The sequence below is a fragment of the Somniosus microcephalus genome, chromosome 5, assembly GCF_052327205.1.
Source record: "Somniosus microcephalus isolate GS21.2 chromosome 5, FLI_Smic_1.0, whole genome shotgun sequence".
NCBI lineage: Eukaryota > Metazoa > Chordata > Chondrichthyes > Squaliformes > Somniosidae > Somniosus > Somniosus microcephalus.
In genome coordinates this window covers 168,644,576-168,672,188 of record NC_140991.1, presented here as the reverse complement: position 1 = coordinate 168,672,188, position 27,613 = coordinate 168,644,576, and the positions used below count along the sequence as shown (strand labels likewise).

General features: G+C 46.1%; 1 protein-coding gene across 15 annotated transcripts in view; it reads left to right on the top strand.

Annotated features, from left to right (window-relative positions):
- The window catches only part of snx13 (sorting nexin 13), a 310,603-nt gene that overhangs the window by 156,892 nt on the left and 126,098 nt on the right, over nt 1-27,613 (top strand). For 14 of the 15 annotated variants that reach the window (XM_085988416.1, XM_085988415.1, XM_085988418.1 and 11 more), the window contains 3 exons: nt 9,737-9,858; nt 12,437-12,555; nt 22,767-22,868. In XM_085988416.1, the coding sequence (XP_085844542.1) occupies nt 9,737-9,858; nt 12,437-12,555; nt 22,767-22,868 (343 nt within the window). The remainder of the gene's footprint in view (nt 1-9,736; nt 9,859-12,436; nt 12,556-22,766; nt 22,869-27,613) is intronic. The other variant, XM_085988419.1, reaches the window with a different exon arrangement.

The window sequence follows — 27,613 nt, the reverse complement described above, 5'->3', positions numbered from 1 at the left end:
GACAGCCACTCTCGCCTCACCTGGACTTCAGCTTTTGTCCATATTTGAGATCTGGAGCCAAGTGGTCTTGACGGAACCCAAACTGAACACTGATGAGCAGGTTATTGGTCAGTCAGATCCACTTGATAGCATTGTTGATAATTCTTTCCATCTCTTTGATGATTGAGGGTAGGCTGATAAGACGATAGTTGGCTGGGTTGGATTTGTCCTGCTTTTTGTGGATAGGACATACCTGGGTAATGTTCCACATTGTCGGATAGATGCCAGTTTTGTATCTGTGCTGGAACAGCTTGGCTAGAGGTGTGACTTGTTCAGGAGCACAGTTCTTCAGCTGTGTTCAACCAGGATGTTGTCGGGACCCATAGCCTTTGATGTGTCCAGTGCACCTCAGCCATTTTTTCATGTGGAGTGAACCAAGTTGGCTGAAGACTGCCATCTTTGATGGTAGGGATCTCAGGAGGAGGCCGAGAAGAATCATCCACTCGGCAGTTCTGGCTGAAGATGGTTGCGAACAATCAAGCCTTGTCTTTTGCACTCACATGCTGGGCATGCTCTTTTACACTCATCAGTGAACCAGGGTTGGTCATCTGGCTTGATGGTAATGAAGGAATGAGGGATATGCCAGGCAATGAGGTTTCAGATTGTGGTGGGATACGCTGCTGCTGATGGCCCACAGCACTTCATGGATGCCCAGTTTTGTGCTGTTAGATCTGTTCTTAATAGATCCCACTTAGTACTGTGGTAGTGCCATATGACATGATGGAGGTTGTGATCGGTGTGAAGACGGCATATGGTGTTACTCCTACCAATACTGTCATGGACAAATAAATCTGTGACAAGTAGATTAGTGAGGACAAGTTCAAGTAGGTTATTACCTCGTCTTGGCGCTCTCACGATTTTGCTGCAAGCCTATTCTGGCAGTTGTGTCCTTCAGGGCTCGGTCAGCGGTGGTACCACCGAGCCGCTCTTAATGATGGATGTTGAAGTCCCCCACCCAGAGTATATTCCTTACCCTTGCTATAATCGGTGCTTCTTCCAAGTGATGTTCAACATGCAGGAGCACTGATTGATTGGCTGAGGGAGGGAGGTAGGTGGTAATCAACAGGAGGTTTCCTTGCCCATGTTTGACCTGAAGCCATGAGACTTCATAGGGTCCAAAGTCAATGCTGAGAACTCTCTGGGCCACTCTCACCCAACTGTATACCACTGTGACCCACCTTTGTCCTGCTGGTGAAACAGGACATACTCGGGGACAGTGATGGAGAAGTCTGGGACATTAGCTGATGGGTATGATTTTGTAAGTATGGCTGTCAGGCTGTTGATTGACTTTTCTGTAGGACAGCTCTTTTAACATTTGCACCAGTCCCCACATTTTAGTGAAGTGGAATTTGTAGCGTCGACTGGGTTGGGTGTGCTTTTGTCTGGATTAATTTTTCTTTTTTGTAGTAGTTTGATACAACTGAGTGGCTTGCTTGGCCACTTCAGAGGACAGTTAAGAGTGGTGTGGGACTGTAGGCGCTCATAGGACAGACCAAGTAAGGACGGCAGGTTTCCTTCCCTAAAGGACATTAGTGAACGAGTTGGTTTTTTTGACAGTCCAATTGCTTCATGGCCACTTTTATTGATATCAGCTTTTTATTCCAGATTTATTTACTTTTTAAAAAAAACAGAATTAAAACTGCTCACATGGAGTGTTTTGAACTCTCATTCTCTGGATTACTAGTCCTGTAACATAACCCACTATGCTACTGTACCTGCTACTGTAGTTGGAGGTGCAATGCTCCATACTGTGTGACATGGTGCGCAAGATCCCTGACCGGCAGTCCAATGCATCGAGCAGTTGGTGGTGCGCAGCCATTAAAGGCTGGGACCTGCAGGTCGCCTTCAGTGCCCTCTACAGCAGGGCTAACACAAGCTTTCCTCGTGGCAAGCTAGTTCCTGGACCTTCCTATCCAACTGCCCTTGCTCCTGCACACTTGTGTTCAGTGAATCTCCCAGTGCAGACCATTCTGACCCTCTAAAGTACTCAGGCTGCCAATTTATGTGCTGGTGCTCTTTTCTCTTCCCTTCTCTCTCTCTCAATCTTTCATTTTCACACATGGCTTTGTACCTTTAAATTCTATTAAGACAAACCTGCTTACAGGACAGAAAACTCAATGGGGGGTATTTTGGTGAAAGGATGAGAACAGGCGCTAAAGTTGTGCTATGCCAATAAGATGCACCTGTTTGAAAGTCTGGTTTTAGCATGCAATTTTGATCCTAATTGCTGATCACCATAATTTAACTTGCCTGGAGGTGCTAAAACAGACAACTGTAGGTTTAGCAACAAAGCACTGATTAGAAGCAATTTTTGTGGAGCAGTATATGTGGGTTTCACGCACCCACTTCTACTGAAGGTGTGGAATGCACTGGCTGGCACACAACTGCAGGTTTCAGGATAGCTTACGGACCGAGGGAGAGGGCGCACAGGTTCTCTGACGCAGCACTGCGGGTCCTGGTGGAAGAAGGATGTCATGTCCTGTCGAGTCCACCTTGCCCTCCTGTCTCTCCTCTCACTCTTGCAGCAGCTGGTGCTGCTCTACCTGGCCTCATCTCCTCCCAATCCTCCTGCAGACCAAGGGGGACCCTTAGCAAGATGTCCATGACCAAACACTCGCTTTTTCCTGGTGACTCTAAGGTGTCCAATAAGGTGGAGTAGCACAGCACTCTCTCTCTTTTTAGGTGAAGTCGTCAGAGAATTTCTGTAATAAGTGTTGATAGAGTGTTGGTGAAGTCGTTCCAAAGTGTCCCAGAAAGTCTCCTGATGTGTTTCAAAAGTCCTCTTCAACCCTCCAGTAGCAAGTGAAAGGTAAAAGGTGATATACCTTTAAGTAGCGCTCGAAATCCTCAGCAACGCCTTGTTTACTCCCGGTCAGGTGGTCGCTGTTAGAGGGTCAAGTGCTATTCACCAAAATGTCGTGCAGCATCGTTAATGAGTGCTAACAGGCAATTTCTAAGTGGCAATCAGCCCCTTAACAATTCTCGTGGCGGCCGTTCCTAGTGCATGCTTCAACTCCTTCACGAAGATGGCATCTTGTGCTAAACGTAGGCTAAACAGGTGTTTCAGCTCAAGACCATCTTGGCCATCTGGGAGGCTCTTTAGTGCATGAAGGATCTGTCGAAAATCGTCCCCAATGCCAAATCTAGAGCACTAACTGTCACAAGGATCCTTTCTAAGGTGTCAATCAATTAAACAAGTATGTGTCAGAAATATGATTGGCAGATTTCAATGAATCTGCCAAAGGTCACGTGTTACAGATTTTTGTGCTGATTCATGACCAGGGCCATGAGGTTGCGACACCAATTGCCTTCAAAGGTCTAACTGCTCTTTCTGTTACAGGACTTTTCTCGTGTTCAATTTACTTTTGCCACAATGGGGGTGGGGAGGAAGGGAGGAATTTTAACCCCCAAGAACGGTTGGGGGTAGGTAGATAGTTAAAATAATTTATTTTTGGATCGCGATCTCAACCCAGCTCTAACATGGCCACTTCCGGGTTTAACAGAGGTGCATTTGGATGCGTGCGAATAACCTATTCGCCGCAGTTGAGACCTTTTGAGTTAGTGCAGGCAGGTGGGTAGTTATCGCAGCAATTAATGTCCTTATGAGACCAATGTTCCTTGTAGGCTGCGCTTTGTTCTGCGTGGCCTGTTTCTTTCAATGCATGGTCCCTTTAAATTTCTGCGCATGCACGGTATTTCCAATATAAAAGCTTGTGAGCAGCCTGCGCGGAACCTCGCAAATTACTGTGCGGCTACGCACGTGTGCAGCTTAGAGGGAACATTGTCTGAGACGTTAGTTAGGTCTTTTTAAATTGAATTTCACTGACCTTTAAATTTAACGTCTCCAGTACGGATTTCCTGAGGCACGTGAAGCTGATCAGTAAGAAGGAGGCGAGTTGCAGGTGCACTTTGTGGGGGCCTATTGACTTCAGATTGCTTGAAATTAATAAATGCTCCGTTCTTACAGCAGCTTTGTCAGTTCTCCCTGACAAATGTTTAGCAGAGTTCTTGTCACTATATAGTAATAGTGCAGCACAGAAGGAGGCCATTTGGCCCATCAAGTCTGTGCCAGCTCTTTCGAAGAGCAATCCAGTGAGTCCCACTCCCCCGTTCTTTCCCCATGTCCCTGCAATTTTTTTCTCCTTCAAGTATTTATCCAATTCTCTTTTGAAGGCTACTATTGAATCTGTATCCACCACCCTATCAGGCAGTCCATTCCAAATCCTAACCACTTGTTGCGTAAAAATGTTTTTCCTCCTGTTGCCTCTGGTTCTTTTGCCAATCACCTTAAATTTGTGCCCTCTGGTTATCGACCCTTCAGCCATTGGAAACAGTTTCTCTTTATCTATTCTATCTAAATCCATCATGAACTAATGGCCCGGAATTTGCAGTCAGCGGCAAAGCGAAAGCGTTCAAATCAATGAAGTATAGTGGGGATCCCCTTGTGCGAACTGCTGTGACGTCAACAAGCTGTCTCAGCAGCCAATCAAAACACAGAATTCTCACACAGCAAACAAGGAAGTGAGTAAGCTCTCAAATTCTAACATTTTATAAATGTTAGAGCAGAACAAAGATTGGGGCTCTCATGGGGAAAAGGAAATCCTGAAATAAAGATGGACAAATTTTTAAAGTTTCTTAAAAATTTTAATTTTTATTAAAAAGCACAAATTTCACTGCACAAAATAAAATTAGTTTTTCAGGCCCTTGACCTTTGCTTAGTTGTTAATATGCTGATCTTGGTATTGGAGAACTTTGGAGACTTTCAAACAGACACCAACAGGATGGAGGTGCCTTGGATGTTTTTGATAGTACATCAGAAGAGGAAGACATGTTGTGGGGATAAGCAGGTGCACAGGATAGAGCAGAGGCTGCAGAAGGCACTACTCGCATAACTGGGTGTACAGACAGGCTCCACTTCCATCACCTCTCGGAAGGTTAATGCTCCCACAGGCTGAGGTTGTCACGTCAGGTGGTCGCAGACATCTGCAGCCTCTAGAAGACCGGCTACCTGCTGGACCTGGCAGCCACTCATCACCAGTGGCTGTGAAGGTCACCATCACCCTTAATTTTTTTTTCTCTGGCTCCTTCCAAGATGCAACCGGAGACATCGTGAGGGTCTCGCAGTCCACTGCACATAAATGCATGGGGCAGGTGACTGATGCATTGTTTGCTAGGGCTGGAAGTTATGTAAACTTCCCCTGTGATGATAGTAGCCAGAATGAGCGGGTACTCGCATTCACCTGTCTGGCTAGATTCCCACAGGTGCAGGGTGTCATCAATTGCACACACGTGGCAATCCAAGCACCACCTCAGGAACCAGGAGTTTTCGTCAACCTCAAGGGATGTTATTCCATCAATATGCAGCTGGTGTGCAACCACAAGAGGAGGTTCATGCAGGTGTGCCCCAGATTCCCTGGGCACTATAATGATGCTTTCATATTGCGGCAGTCCAACATTCCAGACATTTTTTTGTTCCAAGAATCAGAATTAAGGGCTCGCTTGTAGGTGATGAGGAATACTCCCTTCCAACTTGGCTCATGACACCTGTGAGGACCCCTACCAATGAGGCGCAGGAGTGCTACAAAAACAGCCACTTGACTACCAGATGTGTCATACTGCAAGCCATCAGAATGTTAATGATGAGCTTCAGGTGCCTAGATAGGTCTGGAGGCGCCCTTCAGTACTCGCCAGCGTGGGTGTCCAGTATGATAGTGGTGTGTTGCGTCCTGCACAACATTACCCAGCAGAGAGGATTACAGTTGGAGGAGGATGAAGGCACTTACCACTCGTCTTCGGATGAGGAGAACATTGAAGAGGAGGAATATGAAGATGGGGCACCCATTGCTAGACCAGCCGCGTACATTGCTGCTAGGGATGCCCCAATAGTTGGTGACTCTCACAGGAAAACATCACAAATTAAATCCTCCGGCCCGCTCGCACTACCAGCACCAACCCGCCCCCCTCCCCTTCACACTAAACAGTCCATCAACCACGCGTCCGCCCATTGCACATCTGCCCAATGGGTCCCGTCATGTATTGACATTCATCATAAAACAAGTGAAAGGGCGAGTTGGCATTCGGGACGCAATAATGGGCAAGATGTGGAAGTGGTGTTAAGCAAAAAAAAATTTGTGCCTTTTATAAGAAAAGGAAATTTAGCATAACATTTTGTCAAATACCCATGCACATACCCTTGGTGAATTACAATAGGTTTCTCTTGCGCTTCCTATCGTTTCTACGTGGTGCAGCCCATGTAGCTTCAGCAGAGGAAGAGGCAGGCTGCTCCAATCCCTGCCGTGCATTCTGAGATGTTTTAGGCCTAGGACCTCTGGGTTTCTGAGCCCCTGTGGGCCCTGCCAAAGACTGCTCCATTTGCACCTGTGCAGGGGCAGACTTGGCCATCGGGAGATGAGGCAGCATGTCGAGTACTGGCTGAGGGGGTGTTCGGGGTAACGTGGGAGCGCTTTGAGTGGAGTTCCACTTCCACGTCCCCATTCGCCATCATCCCTCTCTTGGGCCAGCACCACATCACTCCTACCACTCTGCTGCAGATCATGATGTGTTGTAAGGCCACGGATAAGATATCTGCCATCCTGTTTAAGGCGACAGGCATGTTGACATCCTATGTTTGTGCGGCCATATGAGAGCCATGCTTGAAATTCTATGAGGTGGCCACTCTCTCCGTGGGGGACATTCTCACATTTCCCTGCACCATCAATCCACTAGTGATCGAGTTGGACTTCTTCATCCTCTCCACTATTGTGTAGTGTGCATGGCGCATCGTCAGTACCTTGCAAAGTTATGATGCACTTTGGCATTCTCCGTCTCAATGATGGGCCCCCAGGGGTGTGAAAGGATTGCGCCCTCCAGTGTGGACCCGCCACGGCTGTCCCTGCCGTAGTGTCTGCTTGTGTTTACTTGTGCGTTATGAATCATCAGGTGCAAACAAAATTAACTTTGTAACTGGATTTACTGAAGTGTGAGTATTTGCGTTGGTGCATGATGTACATCCAGTGACTGTGGAGGAATTGTCCTTATGCATGTCCAATGACACTTGCTGCGGCACTTAATCTCCATGGCATCCTCCTCTGCACCTGTGAGCTGGACCTCGCATTTTGCCCTCCCCTCCTACAAGGGCCCAAACAAATAGACCTGTGAGTGACTGTCAGTGCAGGTTAATATGAGACAGATGAATCCCACTGCGTAAGGTTGAATGCCAATGGTGGATGGATAGGTGGGGAAGAATTGAACTGCATCGAGAGTGAACACTGTGCTGCTGAAATTTGTGGGTGTGCTGAGTGATGTGATAGAGTACGCTAGGCAAGACAGAGTGAAAGGGGGGGGCTTAAATCAGAAGACGTAGGTGAATCACCAAATGTACACTCTTGCTGAGCTGGTAAGGTCATTAAATCGCTTCCTGCACTTTATCCAAGACCGGGGCACAATGCTCCTGCTGCTCACCACCTCCGCTACTGCCAAGCATGCCTTCTTGGTGAGAGCCACTGGTTTCTTCCTCCCATTGCTGGGGAAAAATATGTCCTTCCTGCTCCTGACTGCACCTAGCAATAATTCCAGTTATGCATCATTAAATCTGGGTGCTGCTGTTGCTGTCTGTGCATCCATCGTAAATACTTCCTGGCTCATGCAAATTCCATTTCTACATTTGTCCCATTTAAGAGTTGAGGTTCCATCATGCGGGTGCGCATCACGCCTGCTGCGTAGCTTGGAGACTCGAAACCTGAAAGTCAAACTTTATTGCCTCAATTATGCTGAATTGGAGAATCCTATCTGCTGACTTGACTTCTGGATTTTACCCACGCAATTTCACGCCATCGAATTGGCTGAAGACTGGCTTCTGTAATGGCGGGGTCCTCAGGAGGAGGCTGAGATGGATCACCCACTTGGCACTTCTGGCTGAAGATGGTTGCAAATGCTTCAGCCTTGTCTTTTGCACTTGCGTGCTGGGCTCCACCATTATTGAGGATGGGGTATTCATGGAGCCTCCTCCTCCCGTTAGTTGTTTAATTGTCCACCACCATTCACAACTGGATGTGGCAGGACTGCAGAGTTTTGATCTGATCTGTTGATTGTGGGGTTGCTTAGCTCTGTCTATAGCATGCTGCTTCTGCTGTTTAGCATGCATGTAGTCCTGTGTTGCAGCTTCCCCAGGTTGGCACCTCATTTTTAGATACACCTGGTGCTGCTCCTGGCATGCTTTTCTGCTCTCCTCATTGAACCAGGGTTGGTCCCCTGGCTTGATGGTAATGGTAGAGTGAGGGATATTCTGGGTCATGAGGTTAGATTGTGGTGGTATACAATTCTGCTGCTGCTGATGGCCCACAGCGCCTCATGGATGCCCAGTTTTGAGCTGCTAGATCTGTTCTGAATCTATCCCATTTAGCACGGCGGTAGTGCCACAAAACACGATGGCGGGTGTCCTCAGTGTGAAGATGGGACTTCGTCTCCACAAGGACTGTGCGCTGGTCACTCCTACCAATACTGTCATGGACAGATGCATCTGCGACAGGTAGGTTGGTGAGGACGAGGCCAAGTAGGTTTTTCCCTCGTGTTGGTTCTCTCGCCACCTGCCGCAGGCCCAGTCTGGCAGCTATGTCCTTCAGGACTCTACCAGCTCAGTCAGTAGTGGTGCTACCGAGCTACTCTTGGTGATGGACATTGAAGTCCCCCACCCAGAGTAGATTCTGTGCCCTTGCTACCCTCAGTGCTTCTTCCAAGTGGTGTTCAACATGGAGGAGTACTGATTCATCAGCTGAGGGAGGGCAGTAGGTGGTAATCAGCTGGAGGTTTCCTTGCCCATGCTTGACCTGAAGCCATGAGACTTCATGGGGTCTGGAGTCAATATTGAGAACTCCCAGGATCACTCCCTCCCAACTGTACCACTGTGCTACCTCCTCTGGTGGGTCTGTCCTGCCAGTGGGACAAGACATACCCAGGGATGGTGATGGAGGAGTCTGGGACATTGGCTGAAAAGTATGATTCTGTAAGCATGATTTTGTCAGGCTGTCGCTTGACTTGTCTGTGGGACAGCTCTCCCAATTTTGGCACAAGTCCCCAGATGTTAGTGAGGAGGACTTTGCCGGGTCGACTGGGCTGGGTGTGCCATTGTTGTGTCCGAAGCCGGTGCCTCGGTCGATGCCGGTTGGTCCGTCCGGTTTTATTCTTATTATCTCTGAGATGTGATGCAACGCCATATAAATTCATCCTTCCTCAAAATGTAATTTTGGCTGAATTGGTTTCACTAATATAGACTGACATTTCTTGCCATATTGGGCAAAATTGAAGTTGCCAAAAGAGTTGGGCAATGAAAGAAAACAAAGTTAAATAACTACTGTGGAATACTTGTGAAATTTAGTGCCTTGGAAGGGTGATGGTACTATCCCACACATTTGAGGTCTACTTAAGTGTTACACCTTTTGGTGTTAACACATCAGATTTTATGAATACTTACTGCTATCTTACAAAATAATTTTGTTCTCTTTGCAGTAGGCCTATAATTATTCTGATCCATGTGTGTTTTGTTATACGTAACAACTGATGTGCTAGGGAAGCAATGTTGACATGCCAACTAGGTTAGAATGAAGTATTTACTGCTTGAACTTTTTTACAGCACATCAAGTATGGTGGGGCCATAAAAGATAGATGGGAATGTTCTACATATTTTCAATTTCTTTTTCAGGTCATCCAGTTTGCACTAAGGGACTATATCCAGTACTGGTATTATACTCTAAGTGATGATGAATCTTTTTTACTCGAAGTCAGACAAACTATACAAAATGCACTTGTTCAGTTTGCCACAAGGTAAGTTGGATTCACTTGACTCTGCAGTACAGCACAAAAGCAACTGCAGAGTAGTATTCAGTCCTTTGTTCAAATTTTTGATAATGAATAAGATTAAAAATAACAGCCATAGTTAACCAAGCAAACAGTTACAGGATAATCTGAGCTAGACTTAGGAACCAAGCTAGAAAGTTCCTCTTTTCACAAACAATAACTAGAGTTTGCTATAGATCAGATTGAACAAAAAGGCAGTGCACTACTCCATGAAATGATGAGAAAAGGAAGTGAAATGAAAGGATCATACTGATGACAATTTTATCCAACTAATAAATGTAATACATGACTTCTGTCTGACCCAGTGTGTTAGAAATGTCTTAAGTCAATATGTGACTTACTTTGTGACATTGGCAATAAACCAATACTTGTATAACTTTAAAAAGATCTACATCATGGAAAAAAGTAAGAGCTTAAACAGTTTGATTTGTTGGGGAGGTAGTATTGAAGAAAATCTCAGTTGAGGACAAATGGAATACCTTTAAGGACTTAGAATGCAGGATAAATGTATATCAAGGGTGGACCCAGTAAGTGCAGGCTAAAAAAGCATGATCCCAAATAGATTAACAAGACAATACAAAGTGAAATAGACATAAAACCAAACTCCTTTTAAAAGCTTCAAAGGAGAAAGATGAATGAAAAGGATGGGCAAACTAAAGAAAGAAGAAAGAACTTGCATTTATATAGCGTCTTTCAAGACCTCAGAATGTCCCAAAGCGCTTTACAGTGAATTTAGTACTTTTGAAGTGTAGTCACTGTTGTAATGTAGGAAACGTGGCAGCTAATTTGTGTACGGCAATGTCCCACAAACAGCAGTGTGATGATGACCAGTTAATCTGTGTTTGTTTTAGTGATGTTGGTTGATAAATGTTGGCCAGGACACAGAGGAGAACTCCCCTACTCTTTGAAATGGTGCCTTGGAATCTACTGAATATGTTTCACACAATAAATGATTGATTGCAGGAACTAATGACTAGAGACGCTAGTAGCATGCCACTATCATAGAAGGTCTTGCAACAGAATTAATCACTTGATATCACTTTAATGGAGGTCCTAAACTAGTCAAGACCAATAAATCCCCAGGGAAAACTGTGTATACCTGAGGGTACGAAATGAGACCAGGGACAAGATCTAGAGTGCTGACAATCATCATAAATGAGTCATTGGATACAAAGAAGGTTCCACTCGATTGGAAACTAGACAAAGTGACACCTATTTTTAAAAAAAGACAACAAACAAAACTCTAGTAACTCCAAACCTGTTGGTCTTGTTTTTATAACTGGTGAAATAATGGAATTTTATCATTAACAACATATCTAAAGATTACCTCAATGAATGTAACAAGCCAACATGGGTTCACAAGTGGCTGGCTGACCTCCTTGAGAATTGAGGAGGGAGTATTCTAAATGACATTTGAAAGCCCTATAATACCTAGACTTCAAGAAAGCCTTTAATGTCCTGCTTGAAAGACTGGAAGTGGATAAGAAATTGGCTGAAATAGAGTAGCAGTGGGTACTAGTTAGAGAATCAATATCAGGCTGGAAATGTGTATTAAGTGGGTACCCAGGGATCGATGCTGGTGCCTCTATTATTTCTGACCTTCATAAACAGTCTGCAAGGTAAATTGAGGGGGTAATTGTGTCTGAAGCAACCAGCAAACCATAGAATGACCCAATGTGAGCTTGGCTTAGTTAGTAGTGCGCTTGTCTTTGAGTCAGAAGGTTGTTGATTCGAGCCTCCTTCATCCATTAACTGGGGAATGTTGCTTGTTCTCCTCTCTGACCCTGGTCCTTCAGTGAGTTTCCCGCCCTGTCCCCGGTCCTTCAGTGAGTCCCCGACTGTTAGTATTAAATTTATTTCCACCACCCTTTCAGGCAGTGCATTCCAGATCGTAACAAGTTGTAGCATATAAATATTTCTCCTTGTCTCCTCTTTTTGGTTCTTTTGCCAAATAGGTTAAATCTGTGTCCTCTGGTTACTGAACCACCAGCCAGTGGAAACGGAGTCTCCTTAATTACTGTATCAATACCCCTCAGAACTGTGTAAATATCTTGATCAGGGCAGTTAGTCATAGTAGAGAACTGGTGTGAGTGTTAGTAAAATTGGTACCAGGAGAATTGCTAAATGAGAAGAAACGATTCTGGTTTCATTCGGGAACAGCACAGTGGTGAGACGCGAGTCCAAATCCCACTACGGCAGCTGGAGAATTTAAATTCAGTTAATTAAATAAATCTGGAATAAAAAGCTAGTATCAGTAATGGTGACCATGAATCTTCCGGATTGTCGTAAAAACCCATCTGGTTCACTAAAGTCCTTTTTAGGGAAGGAAATCTGCCGTCCTTACCCGGTTTGGCCTATATGTGACTCTAGACCCACAGCAAGGTCAAGTAGGGATGGGCAATAAATGCTGGCCTTGCCAGTGACCCCCACATCCCGTGAACGAATAAAAAGAAATTATAGAACCTGCTTATCATTATTTCAGTTTTGAAAATGTGAATTATGATTTCATGGTTTTGATTACTTCCTCAATTGTGACTAATAACAGGTCAAAGGAGGTAGATTGGCAACCATACTTTACTACACGGTTAGTAGATGACTTTGCTACACATCTTCGTGTATTCAGAAAAGCTCAACAAAGGATAGAAGACGCGAGACAAAAAAAAGGTATGGAATAGTTATCAAGCCGACTGGTAATTTTTTGGGGTCTTTTCCATCCCTCTGTCACTTTGGTATTCTGAGCCTATTCTTCCTACATGCAGAGGCAGCTTAGGAGCAGCATTCAGCTACATTCCAAAGATAAAGCTGGTGCTGCATGGATTTCTGGGTGCAGGGGCCACACTGGCAATTCAGATCCCATCAGTTGGGGCGGATGTGTTTTGCTGCACAATTACGTGGAACATTGCAAGTGGTCAGAGACATTTAAGCACAGGGGTTGCTCATCTCTAAGGCAGGTGGCTCCTGGAGTACAGGAGGATCAGATGATGCAACTACTGAGCAGCACATGGTTGTTGTGAGCAAACTATAGGGCACAATTGCAAGGGACCTACCGAGGGTAGGGAGATATGTCACGGTTTGGGATTCTGTAGCTTTTTTTGCACCAAAAAAAATTGGCATAAGCGATTTAAATGTCTGTTTTGAGCAGAGGCAGGTCTGAAAGTTGGTAGTGTACCCAGATAGTCCATACTGGGTTGACCATCTATAGGCAAATGAGAGATGAATGAATTGGGGGTTGGGTAGTTGTTTTACACAGATCCTAAATGAGGCCCATCCATTTGAGACATCTAGCACCTTGGTGTTGACCAATTTATTTAATCTCTGCTAGTCTTTGAAGGGAGGCTTTTTAAGATACAGAGATCTGGTCCAGATCACAAGGGAGCTTTCATTGTTATACTCCCAGATCCCGGTAGCGTGCAAGCAGATACAGAGCAGTGGGAATCAACTTCCGTTTTTTTTTTAAATGCATGCAACCAGACTGCTTAAGGGAGCAACTGACTCCACTGAACTCAAGTATATACCTGCGGCAGACACAAACTTGTAACCCCTTAGTCTAGATTTTTCAGCTTCTGGATTTTATATTACTTTATAGACGAGACCCAGCTCCCTATGATTGCAAGAGTATCTTCATTAGCCCAAATATCTAGATAAGCTTTCGGTATCATGCATCATTACGTTATGTCTCCACTGAATTTTCCTCCCATTTACAAAAAGTAATAGATTACTAAATCATCAGACCGTCTTTCAGACTTTGAATATCCAACAAATTTATTTATCAATACATAAATAAGTGAATAAACGACAATGACTTACATATTTTCACTACAAATTATACTATTTAGTTCTTTGAATAAAAAAGAAATATTCACAATCCTAATACTATTACAGGAAACTTTGTGCTATACGGGACCGAGCTGCTGCCGTTCCCTCCAAACTGCCGTACACTCCAGAGCTAATGTTGAAACATACGGAGATTCATCTCCGTATGAATCAACAAACCCAGCTTCTAAACAGTCGGCTAGCATCTCCAGCTGAAGCTGTTGCTTAGCTACAGACCTTGCACAGCTTGACTGTTCAAAAAAAGCAAAGAAAAGAATAAAAAACGGCTCCTGATTTTTGCCGGTGGCTCCAGCTTGCCAGACGGTTCGCCTCCGGATAACTCAAAGTTTCCTGTAAATTAATAACTTATTCTTATCAATTAGCATTTGATATTTTTGATAGCTAACTTTTAAACTCCTTTTTATTGGCTGTCCATTAAAATTCAGTCCCACCATGTCAAAACTGAACAAAAAAACCTTCACCTTAGTCATGTTGAATTAAAAATATGAACAATTTTTTTTTACAAAATAATCAATTTAACCTCCCCGAGCGTTCTCCTTTCCTCTCTAAAGTAATTCACACTGAGATGTAATTCCACGGATGCTGTAACCCTCTTGCTTTACGTGTGAGCCTTTGATTGGTGTCAGCGGGCTTTTCTTCCATGGAGATATTTCAGCATAGCCTGATCTTCATATTTTATACATGCAGTTTCCAACAGAAGTCATTGGATAATGATCAGGAAGAGAAACTGTAGCAGTTCTCCTCACCTCCCATTACCCTAACTTTTTACTTTCTAACCCCTTTCCCCACCCTTCTTTTGCCTAGTGGCATTGAGGCAAATTGCATTTCCATTGCTGCAGTTGCTAAGATAAGACAAAAACACATGCCATGATTTGAGCCTAGCAGTTTCCTGTTTAGTATGATTTCAGCAGCACAGCAAATAATGCATTTATCTGTTTAATCCATTTAGAATATATGAAACATGATCTTGCAAGTAGAGTCTAATTGTGCTATGCCGGTATATATATGTGATCTATTAATGCTACAGTAGTATGGACCAATGCATCATCTACTTCAGTTGTGTTGTAATAAATGGTTGCAGGCAGTGACTCTGAAAACTTGTCGTGTAAGTTATCACATTTCCTGTACTTGTGGGACGTTAATGCAACCAGCACAAGTGTAAGATTCTCTGCAGCATGATTTCTGTGTTTTGACAAGAGTTACTAAGTTCTTAGTCTGCTAACTGACGATACAAATTTGCTCAGAAATGCAGCTGCCAATGGCAGTTTCTCACCCAAACAGGCTCAATGAGAGGAAAGCTTTATAATATTGCTTGAATGTTGTAAAATCTGAAGTGAGTGGCTAATTGCCTGCCTAGCACCACCAGCCAGAGAAACAGCCTAGCTGCCATCTATGTGTGTAATGCCACAGGAGATCAACTAGTCTATTTAAGTTGTGGTCTCACTTTATTTTGCTGTGGTTTTGTTACATGCTTGTTTCCTTGAAGAATTAATGTCTTTTTTTCACCTGTAGCATGTGACCTCTCAAATTAATTGATATCTGGCAATCATAATTTCTGACATGCTTGTTTAGTTGAATGACTCCTTTGAAAGGATACTGGTAACAGTTAATCCTCCTGAATTGTCATAGAATTTTTTGTCGGTAGGCAGGTTTGTCTCAGTAGAATTTAAGGTACAAAGCCATGCTTTTCTCCCGGGGGGGGTGGGTGGGGGTGAAGAAGAGAAGAGAGTTAAAGCGATACACAGATGTAACCTTCGCTGGCACCTAGCGTAGCCAACTTCTTAGAGGTAAGTCATTGCATGTTATTTCCATCAGAAACTTTCTCCTGGCATTGAAATGTTGGATACATCCTGATGCATTTTAGTTGTAAACATTTGTTCTTGGGACCATATTATTGCATATGTTGGTCTGGTGTCTGAAACAAACACAAGACCTATCAGTGTTCGAAGGTTGCAATTCACACTCTGACTTCAAAAGGAAAATTAATTGATAAATTTTCTTGTTTACTTGGAGAGGGAAGGGAACTCCTAATTGGATAGTGTAAGTGCAGCTGGCTTTCCCTCATGTGTCATCTGACTTTGCATGAATTATTTTGTTTCCCCAAAAATCCCTGGTACATCCACAAGCCTTCAGTGCTACGCAGACAGATGACAGAATTATGGACCTGCATCAGTTGTAGCCTGTACCCAGCTATTGTGAAGCTGAACAGATAACTGACCGTTATCCATTTTTTTCACCTGATGAACTTCATAACAAAAAATATCCTTTTTTGGGGGAAATGTCATTCCACTGCTTGTTACTTCTGTAGCTGAGACATATGGGGCAACTCACAAACTGATTGTTGTTTTCCAGTTTAAGGTCCCTAGTTTTGAGTATATTCAAAATTTGATGTGCTTAATGTGAACACTAATTCTACCTGGTGTAAGAATGCAACTCTTCCAAATATAAAAAAAACATAAACAAAAAAAGTTGAAAGTACTCAGCAGGTCAGGCAGCATCTGTGGCGAAACAGAAGTTTCAGGTCTATCCTATAAAATGCATTTATTTTCAATGATGCCGATGACACACAGAATGGTGGTATAGCAAGTAGTGTAGGTGGAAGCATGAAATTACAAAGAGACATTGATCAAATAAGTGGATGAAACTATGGCAGATGGATTTCAATGCAAGTAAATGTGAGGTCATCCATTTTGGACCAAAAAAAGATAGATCCAAGTATTACTTAAATGGTGAAAATCTAGGAACAGTGGAGGTCCAAAGAGATTTAGGGGTCCATATACACAGATCACTAAAATGTAGTAGTCAGGTACAAAAAAAAATCAAAAATGCTAATGGAATGTTAGCGGGCTAGAATATCTGGGTGATGTGCCTTCAATAACCACAAAACTAGAAGTTATAGACTTAAACAAGTTGGCTTTTAATCACTAAGATCAGAGCTAACATCTCAACACGCCGACTGGTTCACAGGAATGAGTCATACAGATCCTGGGATCTTTATGTAAGAGAAGTCAGGGGCGGAGCCAAGAGCCAAGACCTGGAACCTCCCAGGTTAGTCGGGAAAGAGGAAGTGAAACTATACACATTGGGGGAGGGTAATATACATGAGTGCAAAACGAATACAGGATCAAGACAAACAGATTTCATTACATTCACCCCTTCTATAGATTTGGTCCATCGGGGTGATGTTTCTTAAAAGTTGGTATAAGTGAGTCTGTCAGGAGGTTTTGCAGTTCTCAGTGATCGGCGCAAAGCTGGTTGGGGTGCCTCTAGGGGAGTGGATTCTGGTTCTTCCGCTGTCCGGGCCTCCGCAGTGTCTTCCAGGTTATCTGCAGTGTCCTCCAGGTTAAAGTTGGGTATTGATACCTCTGGGCGTCCTGTCTCTTTGTAGTGTAGGTCTTCATCGGGTAGTCTCCCATCGTTCTCTCCGCTCCCCGAGGGAGCGAGGCCTTTTATGGAAACAGTGTCCTCTCGCCCGTCAGAGTATTCGATATAGGCGTACTGAGGGTTTGCATGGAGGAGCTGTACCTTTTCCACAAGGGGGTCCGTTTTATGGCCTCACGTGCTTCCGCAATAGTACTGTCCCCGGAGACGTCAGCCACGCGGGTAGAGATATGCCCGAGGTGGATTTCCGGGGGAAAACGAACATCTTTTTGTGAGGGGTAGCATTAGTGACAGTACATAACAGAGACCTTATGGAGTGGAGCACGTCTGGGAGGACTTCCTGCCAGTGGGAGGTCGGAAGGCCTTTTGACTTTAAGGCTAACGTGACAGCCTTCCAAACAGTAGCATTCTCCCTTTCCACGTGCCCATTACCCCGGGGGTTGTAGCTAGTGGTTCTGCTAGTGGCTATCCCCTTCGAGAGCAAGAACTGGCGCAGCTCGTCACTCATGAATGACGTCCCCCTATCGCTGTGTATGTAGTTCGGCATGCCAAACATGCAGAATAGATTACAGAGACACTTGATGACCGTGGCACTGGTCATGTCTGGGCAGGGAATGGCGAAGGGGAAGCGGGAATATTCATCGATGATATTGAGGAAGTATACGTTACGGTCGGCAGAGGGAAGGGGTCCCTTGAAGTCCAGACTTAGGCGCTCGAATGGCCGTGTGGCTTTGATAAGGTGTGCACGGTCAGGCCTGTAGAAACGAGGCTTGCATTCCGCACAGATGCGGCAGGCTCTGGTCATTGCCCTGACCTCCTCGATGGAGTGGGGCAGATTGCGGGACATTATAAAATGGTATAGTCGGGTGACCCCTGGGTGACAGAGGTCGTTGTGGAGACCCTGTAATTTGTCCGTATGAATGCTGGCACACCTTCCCCGCGATAGGGCGTCTGGGGGTTCATTAAGGGCTCCCGGCCTGTACATAATATCATAGTCGAACGTGGATAGTTCGATCCTCCACCTGAGTATTTTGTCATTCTTGATTTTCCCCCTTTGTTATTAAACATGAAAGCCACCGACCGCTGGTCGGTGAGCAGGGTGAAACGTTTGCCGGCTAGGTAGTGTCTCCAGTGCCGCACTGCCTCCACTATAGCCTGTGCCTCCTTCTCGACAGAAGAGTGCCTGATTTCAGGCCCCTGAAGGGTTCGGGAGAAGAAGGCCACAGGTCTCCCAGCCTGATTGAGGGTCGCAGCTAAGGCAAAGTCTGACGCATCGCTTTCGACTTGAAAGGGAATGCTTTCGTCCACTGCACACAGCGCAGCCCTTTCAATGTCCTGTTTGATACTGGTGAAAACCTCCCGAGCTTCAGCTGATAGTGGGAAGGACGTCGATTTAATGAGGGGTCGGGCCTTATCAGAGTAATTGGGCATAATACGAAAAAAATCCCAGGCACCTTTTTAAAGCTTTGGGATTGTGTGGCAGGGGCAGTTCCTTTAGGGGGCGTAATCGGTCAGGGTCCGGTCCAATTACCCCATCTTCCACCACACAGCCGAGGATACAGAGACGGGTTGTGTTGAAGACACATTTGTCTTCGTTGTAGGTTAGATTCAGCTTTAGGGCAGTTTTTAAAAATCTCGCAAGATTTAGATCGTGGTCTTGCTGGTTGTGCCCGCAGATAGTGACATTGTCCAGATAGGGGTAGGTAGCTTGTAGTTTATTCTCGTCAACCATGCGGTCCATCTCACGTTGGAAGACCGAGACCCCATTTGTTACCCCGAAGGGCACTCTGAGAAAATGGTAGAGGCGCCCGTTCGCTTCGAAGGCGGTGTATGGGCGGTCCTCCGTTCTAATGGGGAGCTGGTGATACGCGGATTTGAGGTCGATAGTCGAGAAGACTCGGTATTGCGCAATCTGGTTGACCATTTCTGATATGCGGGGTAAAGGGTAGGCGTCCAGCTGGGTATAAATATTAACAGTCTGGCTGTAGTCAATTACCATCCGTTTCTTTTCGCTATTTTTAACTATGACTACTTGGGCACGCCACGGACTGGTACTGCATTCAACAATGCCTTCCCGCAGGAGTTTGTCCATTTCCGCCTTGATAAAGTGTCTGTCTTCCAGACTGTACCGTCTACTTTTAGTCGCTATGGGCCTACAGTTCGGAGCGAGATTAGCGAATAAAGAGGGCGGGCTGATTTTTAAGGTTGATAGGCCACAGACACTGAGTGGCGGCTGGGACCCGCCATATGCTAGCGTGACACTTTCGTGGTGGCACTGGCAGTCCAGGCCCAAGATTACATTAACACAGAGTTCTGGCATCACGAGGAGTTTAAAATCCTTGTAGTCCGTGCCTTTTACAGTCAGTGTTACCACACAGTAGCCCAAAATGTCCGAAGTGTGGGGCTTAGCAGCCATAGCAATTCTGCTCCATGTAGGGGTTACCGTTAATGAGTGCCGCCGTACCAGGCTAGGGTGGATAAAACTCGGTACTCCCACAGTCAATTAAACATTTCGTTAAATTCCCATTTACCTGTATGTCCATCATGGATTTTGTCAACGGGTGTGGCCTGGATTGATCCACCGTGATCGAAGCCACTGTTGGGCCCTGGGCGGCCGTTGAATCGGGAAAAGATGGCGGATCCCAAGATGGCGGCCCGCACAGCACGCACGAGGCGGTGACGGAGTTGGAAATTGGATTCCCCCTGCAGACTTTGCTAAAATGCCCCTTTTTCTTACATTTGAAGCATGTAGCGTCCTTCGCTGGGCATCGTTGTCTGGGGTGCTTGGCCTGGCCGCAGAAGTAGCATTTCGGGCCTCGAGACATTGCTGCTGTAGTAGGACTCCTGGGTGAACTTCTGTGTGGGGACTCTGGCGGCGTAGAGCTGGTCTGAGACCTGGATGGGGAAGATGGCTGATTCCAAGATGGCGGCCCGCTCGATGCGCACGAGGCGGTGCGGGCCGCATGGCCGGGAGAATAAGACTCAGAGTTTTTCTGGGCCATGTCCAGCGATCGCGCAGTGGCCACTGCTTTTTTTTAAGTCCAGGACCTCCTTCTCTAGCAGCCTCTGCCGGATATAATTCGATTTGAGGCCCGTGATGAAGGAATCGCGGACCAATTCGTCAGAGTACACGTTGGCCGTCACGGCCTTGCAGTTACAGTCCCGGACCAAGTCCTTTAGGCCCTGTAAGAAATCGTCCATTGATTCCTCAGGTCGCTGCCTGCGTGTAGCCAGCAGATGTCTGGCGTACACTTCGTTTACTGGCCTCTGGTATTGGGCCTTCAGGATAGTGATGGCCTCCGTGTAAGAGGTGACGTCCCGGATGAACGAATAAATCCGATGACTAACGCGAGTAGTCAGTAGACTCAGTTTATCTACCTCGCTAGCGGATGAGGCCCTCGCGAAGAGTTCGAAGCATTTGAGCCAGTGTCCAAATTGATTTGATGCTTCAGCAGAATGTGGATCCAAGTCCAGACGCTCTGGTTTTAGGAGTCGATCCATCCTAGTATTCTTTAGTGATTAAAATTTATGTGCCTTCAATAACCACAAAATTAGAAGTTATAGACTTTAACAAGTTGGCTTTTAATCACTAAGATCAGAGCTAACATCTCAACACACCGACTGGCTCACAGGAATGAGTCATACAGATCCTGGGATCTTTAAGTAAGAAAAGTCAGGGGCGGAGCCAAGAGCCAAGACCTGGAACCTTCCAGGTTAGTCAGGAAAGAGGAAGTGAAACTATACACCGTGTGGGGGAGGGTAATATACATGAGTGCAAAACGAATACAGGCAAGACAAACAGATTTCATTATACTGGGGGAGGAAGTTTTGCTACAGCTATACAAAGCCCTAGTTAGTCTACATCTGGAGAACTGTGTACCGTTCTGGGCACCGCTGCATAGAAAGGATAGGAAGGAATGCAGCGCAGATTCACCAGAATGTTACCAGGACTCCCAAGGGTTAAATTATGAGGAGTGTGTAGGAATTGACTAATTCCTATAAATAACTGAGATCGACACCAGGGAACAAGTAAACAGGTCTTTACTGATCTGAGACTCCACAAGGACTGCCTGGGCAGCCCCGTGGCTTGCGACGTGACGTCATCACGTTTGCCCGCGTTTTTCCGCGCTCTTAAAGGGGCCACGCCCCGTACATGCAAACTCTATATACAAAACACAGTAATGCCTAACACAATGGTACAGGTTTAAGCTGGTGTTAGAACATCGTTAAAGGGAATTATATACAGTCAGCCAGAGTCATTCAGTGGTTCTGCCACAAGAGATTACATAAACTTGTATTCCCTGAATTATAGAAGGTTAAGGATTGATTTGAATGAGGGTATTTAGGATTTTGAAAGGAATTGATACGGTAGATAGGGAGAAACATTTTTCGCTGGTGGGGGAGTCTAGGTCAATGGGACATAACCTTAAAATCAGAGCCGGGCCATTCAGAAGAGAAGCACTTCTTCACAGAAAGGATGGTAGAAGTGTGGAACTTTCTCCCACTAAAGGCAATAGATGCCAGCTCAATTAATAATTTTAAATTTGAGATCCATGTATTTTTGCTAGGTAAGGGTATAAAAGGATATAGAGCCAAGGCAGGTGGATGGAGTTGAGATACAGATCAGCCATGACCTTATTGAATGGCGGAACAGGCTTGCGGGGCCGAATGACCTACTCCTGTTCCTATGCAAACTTTGGCTATTTTAGGTACTTTCATACTGCACCACAATAACTAGATTTCTTTATTTTTCTTGGTCCTATATTTTACTTTTAACTAATGTTATCAATCAAAGCAACTGTTGAAAAAAGTTTACTTAAAAAAAAAAAAAAAAATGCCTTATAGTAACTGCAATAATATAGTGCCAGGGGTTCTCAACTGGGGGTCTGTGAGAAGATTTCAAGGGGTTCACGACACGGGAGATAGACTAGTTTAGCAGGTGACTTTGGATGGACCCACCTCAAGGACGCCGCCTGCAGGTGGCGCCCTGCGGGAAGGTTGGCTGCCGGGCCTGGCCTTTGGTGGCGGTAGAGGCATGCACTACCCGTGGGTGCTCTGCGAACCAATCGAGAGCGGCAGCTGGAGGAGGAGGATGGGCCGGAGCTTCTGCGGGGAACCAAAGACTTTGGGCCCATCACACTCTGCCAAGCCAGCCCGGGGCCTCGGTCTCTGTTTTAAATCGGTAGCTTGAGGGGGAAAAAACCAAAATTACCCCATAGGAGCCATGGCGAAGGTGGCGGGTGAACAATGTGGTGGTGCTGGACAATCTATCACTGTTTTCAACACTTTCCAGTTTGAGATCACCTTCAAGTGCATCGAAGATCTGTCGGAGGGCGAGTGGGGCCTGGAAGCGAGGACCTCCAGGCGCCATAAAGTGGATGGAAAGTTACCCCTGTTTGTGTTGAGGGGCTGAGGCCTAGTGAACTTTGACAGTTGCCTATGGCAACCATGTGAGAGGGACCCTCCATCCCTGCCCCTCACACACACCCACTTCCCCCACCACAGCCCCTTCTCTCCTCTTTCCCCCCCCCCCCAACCCCACAGGGGGCCCATGGGATTTTTTATAACATGGGAGGGGGACCTCTGAAGCAAAACGGTTGAGAACTCCTGATGTAGTGGATTTCAGTATATCAATTAGAGCAATAATTCTGTCATTTCAGATGCCTCGGAAGAATTTGTTGAAACTTTTTTTGAGGTTGAAGTGGAAATGGAGAGAGAAGTCTGCCGTGACCTGGTTTGTACTTCAATTAAAGATGAAGAAGGTTTGTTTTATTTTTAGCTTTTCTACTATAAAGGATCACTGGGTAGATATGGAAGAGGAAAGCTGTTTTGCCTATTTTAGCTTATTCAACCAGAACAAACCTACAATTTCTCTCTTCCTTGCCTCCTGCACCCTAAAATCACAGCCTCTAACTGTTTCTTAAATGATTCTAGGGTTGTTGCTTCCACCATACTCGCTGAAAATCCATTCCAAATCTTGATCATTATTTGTATGAATAAGAACTTTCTGATGTCAATCGCTAAAATTTACCTTTTTGAACTTTTATCAACCTGTCCTACTGTCACCATTTAACTTGATGGTGACAGTAGGACAGGCTGACACACATTCAAAAAGGTAAATTTAAGATTTTAACTGTTTTATGTCTTATGCAATTTTATATACTTCTATGAAGTCCCCTCTTGGTTGCTTTTTAATGTAAATTTTTGCAGTCTTTGTAACTCAGTTCTCTGTTAGGGGCTACCTTTGTGGTTGTTCTCTGCAGCACCTTCAAGTTTTGAATGCTTCCCTTGTGTCTGACCAAACCAGGACATGGTACTCAAGATGAATTCTGACTAAATGCACTATTAGCTAGGAGGAAGACCTAAACTATAAGAAAAAGTACAGCTTGCCATAATGGGTACAGTATTACAAAACAGGCACCAAATTCAACAAAAATCTGTAAAATACATCTGTAAAATACCTACAACAAAATCAGAAACAGCTTCAATTACTCTACAAGCCAGTGAAAAACAATGTACCCTGATTGCAACTAAATTGAGTAAAAATCTTGTACTTCAAAACTACAGATTTCTAATTTTGAATTTGTCTGTTGCTCAGATATCTCATGAAACTGCTTCACAAATTGTACTCCATCACACAATAAACCAACTTTCAAGAAAAAGTTTTTCTTTTCCACTCAAAAATGATCTTTTTTGCAAGCTTCAATTGAAATTTTTTTTTAAATTAGACTGAAGACTGATAATTTATCTGACCATTTTCATGTAGGAGCATATTTTACAGGTCAATAAATTAGGACTTTGCCCTCTGTGTATATAATAAAAGTGTCTGTCTGTCTGTCTATACAATCAAAAGTTATAGAGCGTACCTACACATATGTTATATCAAAAGAAAGCTTATCATTAGGGGAGTCTAATAGGCGTATTTACTTTTTGGTCAGACAAAAATTGTTCGGACAGTATACAAAAAAGGTTCAAAAAATGGCAAAATTCCGCTCATTAGCGTTGAGTGACGTGATGGTTGACCAATCGTACAGGGGATAGCATTGAGTGACGTGATGGTTGACCAATCGGTGCATCACGGGGGGGGGGTGGTGTCATTGTGTATGTGGGCGGGCCATCCTACAGGGGATATCGTTGAGTGACGTGATGGTTGACCAATCCTACAGTTGAGTGACCGGATGGTTGACCAATCGGTGCATCACGGGGGGCGTTTCATTGCGTGTGTGGGTGGGCCTAATCCTTCTGAGCTGAGGTGAGTGGCCGCCATCTTGATTCCTAACTATTGATTTATTGTTCCCACTTTCTGTGTGTTTATTTTGAAATATAGATTTCCAACAAAAAAAAAGTTGCTTTTAAAAGTAAAAAAAAAATCCTTTTGCAAAGGGGACTCGGGCTTTCCCCCCCTCAGCGGTGGATGAGCTGCCTGCAGGCCTCGAAGCCTCGGCCTCGCCTCGCCAGCCACGCCTGAACTAGGCACCGCCGGGCTCGATTACAAACCAGCGGCCCGCGATCGCCGCCATCTTGGTAAAGGCTGACGCGGTGGGACTGAGCCAAGCGTTGCCATCGCCGCCATCTTGGTAAAGGCTGGCGGGGCGGGAAACAGCGAGCGCGTGAACGGCGGCGGCGGCCCGGAGCGGGACCTGAGAGTCGGGCCGGGCCTCGCGCGCTAGGCCGCGCACCGGCCGGCCCTGTGGCGCTGATCCGCACACGGGGGCTTCGGCTCACTGCGTCTGGGCTCGGAGGAAAGTGAGAGAGAGAGAGCGGGAGGGAGAGGAGGAGGAGCGGGAGGGAGAGGAGGAGGAGCGGGAGGGAGAGGAGGAGGAGCGGGAGGGAGAGGAGGAGGAGCGGGAGGGAGAGGAGGAGGAGGAGCGGGAGGGAGAGGAGGAGGAGGAGCGGGAGGGAGAGGAGGAGGAGGAGCGGGAGGGGGAGGAGGAGCGGGAGGGAGAGGAGGAGGAGGAGCGGGAGGGAGAGGAGGAGGAGGAGGAGCGGGAGGGAGAGGAGGAGCGGGAGGGAGAGGAGGAGGAGCGGGAGGGAGAGGAGGAGGAAGAGCGGGAGGGAGAGGAGGAGGAAGAGCGGGAGGGAGAGGAGGAGGAAGAGCGGGAGGGAGAGGAGGAGGAGGAGAGGAGGAGGAGGAGCGGGAGGGGGAGGAGGAGGAGGAGGGAGAGGAGGAGGAGGGAGAGGAGGAGCGGGAGGGAGAGGAGGAGGAGGAGCGGGAGGGAGAGGAGGAGGAGGAGCGGGAGGGAGAGGAGGAGGAGCGGGAGGGAGAGGAGGAGGAGGAGCGGGAGGGAGAGGAGGAGGAGGAGCGGGAGGGAGAGGAGGAGGAGGAGCGGGAGGGAGAGGAGGAGGAGGAGCGGGAGGGAGAGGAGGAGGAGGAGCGGGAGGGAGAGGAGGAGGAGGAGCGGGAGGGAGAGGAGGAGGAGGAGCGGGAGGGAGGGAGAGGAGGAGGAGGAGCGGGAGGGAGGGAGAGGAGGAGGAGGAGTGGGAGGGAGGGAGAGGAGGGGGAGGAGGAGGAGCGGGAGGGGGAGGAGGAGGAGGAGCGGGAGGGAGAGGAGGAGGAGGAGCGGGAGGGAGAGGAGGAGGAGGAGCGGGAGGGAGAGGAGGAGCGGGAGGGGGAGAGGGGAGGGAGAGAGAGTAAAGCGGAGAGACAGGGTGAGGGAGGGAAAGAGTGAGGGGGTGGGAGAGGGAGGGAGAGCTCTCCTTCCTTCGCAGGGGTCCATCGGGCCAGGCCTGAGGCGCTCCTTCCCCCCTCTCTCTCTCTCTCTCTCTCTCTCTCTCTCTCTCTCTCTCCCTCTCTCTAGGCTAATTCTCTCTCTCCCTCTCTCTCTCTCTCCCAACAACAACATGCCCTCAAAAAACCCTCAGCACCGCCGGGCACTCCAGCTAGTATAGCATAAATGATCACTTTCTGAAACAGGATAGTTGCAGGAATCATTTGGCAGTGTTACAGCTTGTCATTAATTCCCAGTATACATTCCCCAAAGCCATTTCTACCTTATACTGCGACTAGCACCAATTTTTGATATATCTGCCCTTCAACTGCATCTTATTACATTTAATGTACAAAGAAAAAGCACAGTTTGTGAATAAGCTACTCAATTTATGCAAATTTCTATTAAAACTTTTAAAAGCTTGTTTTCTTTTAGTATCTTGTATTCAAAATATGTAAAGCCTGTTTTTCTTGACAAAAGGTGAGAATTTAAAGCCTTTTCGCATAGAAGTCATTTTACTTGAAGTAACTAGCTCGTAACTTATTTGCCTGAGTAATGATTTCATCAGTTTAAATTTTTTTTTAAATCACACATTAACTAGCAGTAGCCTGCATGCGTAGCTGTATAGAAGCCATTATCTCAAGTAGGTCCAATGAGCACTGGGCTGGGTCCTACTGGAATTTTAAGTTCATCAGTGCTCCTCCATGCACCAGTATATAGAATGGCTAGCATGACCAAAATGTGTGGAGGAGGTTGCCCTTCTGGCTGCAGTCCCTTCAGCAATGGTCTGATAGAGAGGGGTGAAATTTGTAAAGTCTATGCAGAATACTCCCGATAACACGTGCCTGAAGTATTTATTGGACATATCCCAATCTAAATAAGTAATGGTTAGCCTTCATCTTGAATTGGAGGAATACTGTATGGCGCCTGTTTTTGGAGACTTGTGTGACAAAGCACTGTGCACCCCCCCTTCCCCCAGCTCTACAGAAAAGCATCCAAACCATCTTCTAGAGGGAGAAGTCAGACCAGCATGGAAGGGGAAATAAAACAGAATACAGGTAGACTATCCTTTATCCGAACTTCCGAAAACCTCTAAAAACCGAAAGTTTTTTTGTTCTGCGTAAGTCGTACGCATGACATGACCAGAGTGGCGCACGACTTACGCTGAGCAGGGCAGAGGGTCACAGAGTTCCCTCCTGGGTAGGAGATTGCAGGCCGAGCCGGGCAGTGTGAAGGAGGTACTGGGAGAGTGAACCCAACAATACAGCGGCCCGTCCGATATTCTTTTCTCCCCCCGACCCGAACCGCGGCCCACCCGATATTCTTTTCTCCCCCCTCACTCGACCCCCGACCTGATTTGCGGGCCAGCTTAGTAGGAGTCAGCCGATATCCAGCTTTCCAGAGAAGCAGGAAGGGGAATGAGACACGGAACAGCCTGAACTTTTACAATTTATATTAAATACAAATTTCCCAGTCTTATAATAATACCTTCTGAAATCCGAAAAATTCCAAAAACGAAACTCAGCTGGTCCCGAGGCTTTCGGATAAGGGATAGTGTACCTGTAGTTACCACCCATAGAGAGTGGCCATTGCCAACTTGGCCACTAATAGTCAGGGTCCCCATGTTTTCCATCCCAGTGAGCCACAGGGACCAAAAACACATTTGTTACTTCGACATTTATCCCATTGCATTATCCCAGTATTCAAGATGTACAGTGACTTCATAAAATGTGAATGTAAAGCACTTCAAAGCAGAATTTTAAAAAAGTCAGATGGAACAAATTGTCCCAAGTACTTGG